Source organism: Vitis riparia, chromosome 5, assembly GCF_004353265.1.
Source record: "Vitis riparia cultivar Riparia Gloire de Montpellier isolate 1030 chromosome 5, EGFV_Vit.rip_1.0, whole genome shotgun sequence".
NCBI lineage: Eukaryota > Viridiplantae > Streptophyta > Magnoliopsida > Vitales > Vitaceae > Vitis > Vitis riparia.
In genome coordinates, this window is record NC_048435.1 from 21610813 (window position 1) to 21620897 (window position 10085).

The following is a 10085-nucleotide window of genomic DNA, read 5'->3' on the forward strand; positions in this document are numbered from 1 at the left end:
TAGAAAATCATGGAATTCAACAAAATAATATTAAAAAAATCATAAATTAAAATTCGTTTTGAATGACTTCACTAGTTTCTTCTTTATATATAACTATATTTCTGTAAATTTTTTTTATTTGGCAAATAAACTTTAAATCAAGCAAGACTTGTGCATTGGATTCTTTAACGGATCTAATAATTTTTAAAAATAAGTTAAACTCAAATAGTGATCAAATTAATATAAGAAATCTATGAACAAAAAATAATGACTTTATTATTTATTTTCTATATAAAATCTTATATACATTTTTTTAATTTTGTTTACTAAAAAAATAAGCTTCAAATTAAATAAAATTTAATGCGTTGGATTTATTAACAAGTCTAAGTAATTTTAAAAAATCAAATTATAAACAAATTAATACCATAAATTTTTGGATAAAAATTGATCTATTCTATTATTTATTTATGAACATAATTATATTTTTATAATTTCTTTCACTAGAAAAATAAACTTCAAATCAAACGATATTTTATGTTCAATTTATTTATTTTAAATAATACTATTAATCATTCTTATTTTTATAATATTATTATTAATTTTTAATAAAAAAATCAATTATTATTTTACAAAGATGTCAATATCCATATTTCTATAATAAAGAGCAAAATAGTATAATAAATTCATTTTAAATAATATTATTAATAATTATTATTTTTAAAACATTGTTATTAATTTTTAATTAAAAAAAACAATTATGCTTTTACAAAGATGTCAATATCCATATTTCCATGATAAAGGGTAAAATGGTAAAACTTTTACAAAAAAAATATAATTTTGTGATTGTAATATAATATTACCATTCCTATTTTACAAAACTAATTTTATTTTCAATAAGAATTTTATTAAATTTAATTAATATTATATATTGATTTTTTTATTGAATTTTAATTAATATTATATAAATTTAATTTACAAATGTTTTTACAAAATCAAAATAAATAATAATAATTTTAAAAAACAATGCATCCAAATAAGTTTTTTTTATCTTTAAATTAAAAAATAAATAAAAAATAACTTACCAAATAACCCTATTTGTATGAAATACTAAAAAACTTATTTCAGTATATATATATATATATATATAAATAGTACAAATGGACAATTTTGAACCCATGCTACCCTCCACTGAAATAGGAGCAAAGAGGGACAAAGTTTGTCATAGGAATCCCTCTCTACCTAATAAGAATCAGGAATGGATTGAGCTTTGTATGGAATCATTGACGGCATCTAATAAAATCTAAATCATTGTATAGTGATACAAAAGTATGATCAAAGTATATAAGGAATAAGACTAAAAACAAATGATAGAACCAAAATGCATTCTCTCTCTCTCTATAATATACATATATTTGTGACCTTCAATCATAGATTGGGGTCTTTACAATTTTTTCTTACTTTTGTCTGATTTCCTTATGAATACATATGATAAACCAACAACCCCTCTTAGAGGGCATGCAAAAGTGAGATTGATTGTTTTTGTTTCAATGTATACTCTGTATGAACTCCAAACCTAGAGTATTCAATAATAAAAGTGATAAAGTACGCATACCCTCCTTATGTATGAACTCCAAAGTTACATACACGTCAATATGTACTAACTCCAAACAATCATTAGCTCTATATCCTTTTGCAATAAAGGTCTCTTGGTTATTTTATCACCTATATAGGATTCACAAACTGGAAGATCCTTTGGAACCAAAGTGTTTATACTTAATCAATCTTTGGATCCTGTTTAGATTTATATGAATTAGGCATTAGAAGTCAAATGTTTGATTAATGCTAGGTTCATTATTAAGAGCTAACAATTCTCATTACTTAGCAAAGTGGTAATGGAGTCACACATAAAAGAGAAAGGTAATTCCTCCCACTAGCTTGCACAAATAACTTTGCAACTGAAGCTAAGATAAGTACATTCGCATCATGAAACCTTCTCTATATTGAATATCTTGTAATTAATTACAGATTATGGGCCTAAAATGAATCCACCACTAAATTTATTCAACAATGACTCTATGATGTATACCTTTCTACTCTTAGGCAATATGCACATTCCTTTTTCAATATCTCAAAGGGTTACAAAGAAATTATTGCTCTTGAGCTTATACTCTCATTCATTTTCTTGAATTCTGTAACTCAAAATTGCATCCGAAACCTAATTTTTCCTTTTTAAAATAGATTCATAAAACCATCAAATGATTGAGATTGATTACTAATTTAAGATTTGGCTTTTTAACCCTTCCTACTCCTTATAGCCTTGTTTAGGGGCAAATAACGATAAGGAAGACGAGGATAACTAATGACCAAGAATTACTAAGAATCACTAGTATCAGGTAATAACCTACCGTATCATTCTCTAAATGAACTCACAAAAATAAGATAAAAAAAATGATAAATTATCACCCAACCAATAATTAATCTCATTGTTATAATAATTTACCCATTGTCCCTATAGGTTTCCTAGCCCTTAGGTTTTCATGCTTCAAGCCCCAAGTTAGCTCTTAGCCTCATGGGGGTGATGTCACGTTCACAATTCATAATAGGGTAAAAATCCATAATTTGAATCAAAAGAAACAAAAAACAATATATTTAATAAAGAAGAAAAATAAAACAAACCAAAGTTCTCATCTTCTTCCACCTTCAATGTCAAAAACTTCGGAAAAATATTCAAGATCCCTAAAACCTAGAATTGAGAGAGTTTATATAATATCATCAATTACCTAGCATGTGACACACTCTCATTGGCCACTTATTACAAAATAATTTCTTTAAAATGATTAAAAAATAATAAAATGGTGATTTCTAGTCATGTGGGGTCCAATTAGGGCAGATGGAGTACTCTAGATGCAATTCCTAGGGTAGAGGAGGCGAAACATCAAAGTGGCAGTGGGTGAATTCGAAATTGGTGTCATTTCGAAGTAGATTTCGAATTCATAAGTTGAATAGATGCAATTCCCGAGGTAGAGGAAGCAGAACATCAAAGTGACAATGGGTGAATTCGAAATTGGTATCATTTCGAAGTGGATTTCGAATTCATAAGTTGAATTTCAAAATGACCCTCCAGCTTGGTGCAGTTGTCTTCAAATGGCCATAACTTCTTTATTTCAGCTCTGATTTGCACACCGTTTGAAGTGTTGGACTCCTGACTTCCTGATCTTCGAAATGATATATAGTATGTATATAATGGACTCCAGAAAGTGCTCTAAATTTGTCCTCAAATTCAGAGTATACAATGTCATCAAATTTTTGAGTTCTAAATTTCCATGCAACTGAATTTTGTTTCATGCCTCATTTCTCATGCTTTCTTGTCTTCTTTCTTACTCCATAATGGTCATTTCTCATCTTCCAAACTCATGATATCCTCGTCTTGCCTTTCCTTACGTTCCATGAGTCTTGACTCACTTATTTCCTCATTTAGCCATTTCTTGATCTTTCAAAATCTAAAGTCATTCAATTTACATCATTTTCTTCCCTTGAACCTAAGATAAGTCTCCAAAGTAAAAAATTAAACTCATGGCTAGGGCCTTAGCATCGATTTAGGTCAAGTTGGGTGATTTGAATGTCCTTTGACACACAAATCATATCAAATATGTGTCATTAGAGCACATATTTTGGCTCCAATCAATAGGTCATGCTTATTACTAGGTTAGATACATTCTCTAATTAATTAATCCACCTTAAACTTTAAAAGTTATCTTAAGACATTGATTAATATACCTTTATGTTTAACCTTTAGCTTATGCAAGTGGGACCACTTTAGGCAATTTTAATATTGCATGTCTAAGTTAAGTATGTAACAAAGATTCTTTGCATCAATGTTACCAAGTAAAGAGTTTTATCTTTAAGATTAGTCATTCTTACTATAAATATATATAGTCTCATCCAACATGATAGTTCATATCTCTTAATTCCTTGGACCATCCCATCCCATCCCATTTCATCTTTAAAATGATGATATGACCAAAATCAAGATGAGTTTGATCTTGGAGGCTATAGGTTTGTCAATGGTCCTCTCCCACTCAATATTTTAAAATAATTAAGAACTCTTAAAATATTAGTAATTACCTTGGTAAATAAATTTATTTTCTTTGAGAATTTCCAAAAGTATGTATTTCCTAAGTATAACCCTAATGTCATGAAAAAATGTTAACATGAAAAATTTTAAATTTCTATGAGAGCATTTTACCCAAAAATAAATTTGATAAAATCTTGACTCTCAAATTTTAACATCTATTTTCATACTCTTTCACATAATTCCAATTAATAAATGTTTTATTTAGGAAATATTTTAAAAAAATTATTTCTATAAAATTACTAAACCTTCTTATAATAACCTTTAAAGATAAATTATGTTTAAGAAAATTTCAATAATATTTATTTTCTAAATTAGAAATTCTATTATAATAAGAAAACTTCCTGTTTATGAAAATTTGAAAATTTGAAACTACCTTATCTAAGTAAAGGAACTTTAATTCTCATATTCTTTAATTAAATAGATTAAATTTAATTAACTTCAAATTATACAAATTAAAATCACTAAATTTATTTTTATTTTATTTTTTCAATTTTTCTTAATCTTTTTGTGTGCACGTCCTAAATATATATATATATGCAATTTCTGAAATCAAAGCCTAAATTTTCAAATAGAAAAAATTGAAGCCCAAAATTTAAAATCCTAAAATATCTCTTTAAATTTTTATGTAAAATTCCTAAAATACTCTTGTAGTCATATTTTATCTTATTCAATCTCATCATATCATCTTATTAATTATTATTAAATGTGTACAGATTTTTATATACAAAATCTAATTAGTTTTAATTAATACAAAACCTATTACCAAACGGAATTAATTTTAATTAAATAGAATTTTTAATTAAATGAATAATATTAATTAATTTTACAAAACGTTAATTAAAATTACTAAACAATATTCAATAAGAAATAAATGAAAAGAAAGAAAATAACATTAAAAGAAAGGAACTGTCAAATTAGTTTAGGTGGGGTTTCAAAACAAATATGATAAACAGTTAAAAAATAAATAAAATACAATAACATGTTTGATTGGCAAAATAGGATAGAATGTATATATGTTAAGATATCATATCTAATTAGACATAAAAATGTCTATATTATTATATAATTTCTAATTGAATATAATATCCTTAAATATTAAATCTAATAATAATATATCTAATTGAATATATTATATTATATTTATATTTATATTTAATTTATAAAATAAATAAATAAATATCTTTTTAATTCTTTTTTAATCATAAATTTAATTTTATAATAAAAATACATATTTTATAAAATAAGTAATATAAAAAATCCATAATAAATAAACAAATTTTTCAAAGAAATAATATAAAAAGGATGAATGATATCTCTTACCACCAATCATATCTCATATTTGATTGAATAAAAGATCATATATTTAATTGAACATAGAATATAGTAACTTATCTTTTCTCATCACTAATCATAGGATATGTTATTACTTATTTTATCATGTTTCATGTTATATTGATATTACATCCAACCAATCATGGTTAAAACCATCATCGGGAATAAACTTTGAAGGATGTGTCGATAAAATTTTAAAAATCCAGATGACTAAATTGTAATTATCAGATCTCTCAAAAGGTGTCCATATAATGTTTCCTCTATTAAAACATTTTTATGACTTGATTAGAATATTAGAATATGGAATAAAAATGAAAAATAATATAGAAAAATATATTATATTTTTCTTTGAGCAATGAAAATCAAAACCCACTTTTATTAAAATTTTGATTCCTCTTTTTACATGATTCTCTAATTTACCTTCATGTTCATATATATTCCTAGCATGTGAAATATACTGATTTAAATCCATTTTCATTTATCTTTCATAATGAAAACAAAAATATTTCTCATTTTTTTATTATTATTTTTTATTTTTTATGAGTGCCACATGTGCTTTTAAGGTAAAAGAATCCAAGGTAAATAAGGGTATCAAATTTGGGCAAAGCCCCACATCAATTGGAGGCTGGAAAATCCAGTTTTGGCAACTAACTCTTTTTCCCTATGTATATGAACATTGATCATCTAGACACAACATTATGACACTCTCTCCCATCCTAGATTTCATAAATTTCTAGGGTTTCTGCCTCCAAGGTGACATTTTTCTCTTCTTTTTTTTTTTGAATAGTATTTTTATCTCATCATCATTTATTTTTTAGTATTTAATCCATAGCTGACATGGGTTTAATTTCATTTTTCAATTTTTTAGATTAATGTGCAGATTTGTTCTTGAAGTTACTTGCAATTTTTCCCACTTTTTAATTCTTATTCTTTATAGAATGGTTTGATTATTTTTTAACTGTATGGGTTTGTTTGATTCAAGGGAAACATAAATGTTCTTAATTTCATATAACCAGAAAAATATCTCAATAAGCAAAGCATTTTGCTGAATACAAGTGGCACTACAAACATTTGTTGATTTGCTTCTTAAGAGTATGATAGAAATAACAATGAGTAAACCACTGATTGTTGGTTCTTCCTTGTCTTGGGTGTGGTTGTTTATCTTAATTTATTGATTATTTTAAGGGATTCTACTGATATTCTTAGCCCTTCATCATTGTTGGATTTGAATAACAATGGTGATAAGGAAAAGATGGTGCCAACAATATTTGACTGCAAGAATTTTCTATTTTGTGGATAGAATTTGACGTATGGTATCAACTATTTGATGATTATAGGCTGAGAGGAAATCTTTATAGAATGGATTACAAACTTGAAATTTGTGTTCTTGAGTTGTTACAGTCCGAAAATATCAAAATCATTGTCTACACCATTAATTCTATTGGGGTGTTGCTGAATTGAATGGATGTGGTTCATTCAATCTGCCTTAACTTCTACGCTAGGGCGACTCTGGTTTGGACCCTTTTGAGTGTTTCATTCATTTGGATCATCTGCTTGCTCAGGATGCCTCAGCATAAGCCTTGTAGTCAAAATATTTTTCGGGTTTTTTTTTTTAATTTCCACCCTTAAGCTTTGAATTTTGGTAGATTTTTCTGAATACCCTTTTGGATCATCAACATCAGTTCAGTATTTTTCTGTCAATTGTGTATTAGGTGCTCTGTGATTCCATAGATGACCTTTTATTTTCCTATGGTAAAGGTAAGCTTTCCTTTTTTTATTTTTTCCAGGAAAAAAGAAGCTTCTTGTTGACCTAAACTAATCTAATTCCTCATAGTTTCTAGGTGGTTGGGTTGTTGGTCTTCATACCCTTTGTTTGAATTTTGATGTTAACAGTCCATTGACTTGGTATTCCATCTCTGATTCTATGTTCAGATTTGAAGTTTTCAGTCCACAAAATCATCTGTTTTGTTTTTTTCTTATAGGTGTTGGGTTGATCAACTCAACTAAGTCTTTGTCTTTTTCCTTTTTAAAGTATTTTCATTCCTTTGTTTAATCTGTTTCGATTTCTTCACTGGTTGCCGGTCTAATGTGGTTTCTTTGAGCTTTGTTCCTTCCTTTTTTTAATACTGTTGGTGTTTCCTTGTGTTGATGGTTAACCCAATGTAACTGTGATCTTGACCAACAACCTCCAACAGAATGGGGCTCAGTGGAAGAGAGGGCTTTTTTGATTCTGTGAAGGAAGGTTCGTCTTCATCTGCAAAAAAGAAGAAGAAGAACACATGTTGTCAAACCAGAGTAAGAGCTGATCGGATGGGTCCTGAGGCAGCTGCTGTTTTCCCTGAATCAGAAGTGATAGAAGATGACTGTGATCTTGGTAAGCGGCTTGATGAGGAGAGTTGCAATGGTGAAAATGAGAGTTTGTGGTTGTCTTCGGATTGCTACTCACCATCATCCTTTTTTTCTGAGTATAGATTGTATGATTGGCCTCCCTTATCTTTTGATGAATGGATGATTTCATGGCTACAAGTATCAAGGCAGGTCTGGTTTTCTTCGGGGAAAGGCATCGGTTTCTTTGATGGGTCTAGGATAAATCCTATAGAAGAGGCTTGTTTGGTTCTTGAGAAAAACTTACCGGACGCAGAAAAAATTTTGCAGGAAGATTTGGAAGAAGAAGAGGTGGTCACTTGGCTGCTGAGCACAACAGAAAATGATGTAGCTGATTCTTCCTCTGTAATCTTTTCTGAGAGTTCTGTGTCTTCCTTTGAGGAATCTGCAGGTTCTGAAAGTCCTTCAACCCCTCTCATCACCCATCTAAAACCAAGTTTTCGGGGTTTGGATTTGGACAGAACAGGCTTTTGGGTGTCATTAGTGGATCTAGATGGGGAAGATTTCAAGTGGATTTCAGATTCAGGGTCAGTTTTGGATTCACTCCAATCATCTGATTTTCCTAGCCCATCCTACAAGACCATATCGAGTTCTGGTGGTTCAGTAGCTGAGGACTCGGAGGATTTCAACACAGATGAGCTGCTTTTCTGGCCATTCGAACAGAAACCCGATTGGAGTTCTGGAAACTGGGATTGCTTCTCCATGTCACCGCGCAAGAACAGCTACCTGACAAATGCTGCATCAGGACCCCATAACAGGAAAACCGACCCAAATGAAGTGAGCAGAAGACTTGTGTTCACTTCAGGATCAACAGCTTCAAAGATCCTGGAATGGAAGCAAAGAAGCAACAAGAAGGGTGTCTGGAGGACCAGCGCCGCGCCTTCAAGTTTGAGCAAACCAGCCAAAACTTCCAAGGAAACAGTGCCTTCAGATTCAGACAACAATATTATAGAGCCAGAAGAAAAAGTTCTCAATCAGATTTTCCTGGAGGAGTTTGCATCAAATGAAGAACTTCCTATTGAGACATTGTTAGGCCTTGATGAGTTTGATGGCCATGAGGGGGTCGATTTGGAATTCAACAAAGATGATTTCTTCCTCGACCAAGCTCCCTGAGCATTTCCATGGAGGAGAATGGTTGTAAGACTTCTCATTCTATAGAGCTGTGTATTTATAGAGCCGAAAATTTTCCGGTAGGACGAGAACACAAGTTAAATAGACACAGACGAACAGTACACAAACCTTTAGTTTACTCATATTGCTATGAAAATTTGTATCAAAAGTTCACTTGTTCTCATTCTTCAAAAGTTAAATTTTGCTGATATGAAGTGTTTTTCAAGTTTTTAGACTATTCTTTTCTTAGTTTGTGGAAAAAGAGCCATGGAAACCCCTAAGAATCCCGGAAAACGTCAGATGAAACAGAGATGGTAACAATGGTCATCTTGAATCTGATGAAGCTCTAAGCATTGCCCCTCATTGCAAGAACTTCTTCCTAAGGGACCTTCACAATTCATCCCTATGCTGCCGGCCAGAATCATACTGTCTCTCTTCTCCTTCAAGAACTTCAACTGTTACATAGGGGGATGTCAGCCATTTCAGGGCATCGTCAGTTGGGAAAAACCAATACATCCTTTCCAGAGGATCTGCAAATTAACACAAACCAATGAAAACCTGAAAAAAATCTCAAAAACCCAACAAGGAAAACAAAATATATGTCTAAAACTATCTGTATGCTGCCATTATGAATGCTGCAACTGCTATAACAAGAACAACCAGTGAAGATTTAACCCCAGGAAGCTTATAAAGCAGCAAGAAAACAGCAGTTGGAATGCTTCTAACCAAGAAAACAACCAGCAAGGGGCTGTGAAAAGGAACAGCTGCATTGGGAGCTTGGTTTTGGAAGAAGAAGGTGAGTGTTGAGGTCACGAGGATGGTGAAGAACACAAGTGATTAAATCCGGAAACATGTGAATGCCCCCAAGGGGAATACACTGCCATGGGAAAGAGGAGATATCAGAATGTCAAAAACTCAAATGATTTCCTCTCAAATCCAACAAATCAATGAAGAATGAAAAACTTTAGTCTCAATTCTATTAAGAATTTTTGTAAGAGTCTTTGAATATATCCTCATTCTTGGTCTATTTCTAATGATGATCTCTAGTCCTGTTTAGTAATTATTTTCAACAATACTTTTTTATTCTTCAAAACATAAAAAACCAAGAAAATACGGCAATAAAAAATTAGTTTCTATTTTTTAT

General features: G+C 30.0%; 1 protein-coding gene across 1 annotated transcript; it reads left to right on the forward strand.

The window, feature by feature from the left end:
• Window positions 1-7244: 7244 nt before the first annotated feature.
• On the forward strand, window positions 7245-9831 carry LOC117914184. The gene has a single exon (XM_034829411.1). The coding sequence runs from the start codon at window positions 7643-7645 to the stop codon at window positions 8942-8944; it is 1302 nt and encodes a 433-aa protein (XP_034685302.1). The 5' UTR covers window positions 7245-7642; the 3' UTR covers window positions 8945-9831.
• The last annotated feature ends 254 nt before the right edge of the window (window positions 9832-10085 follow it).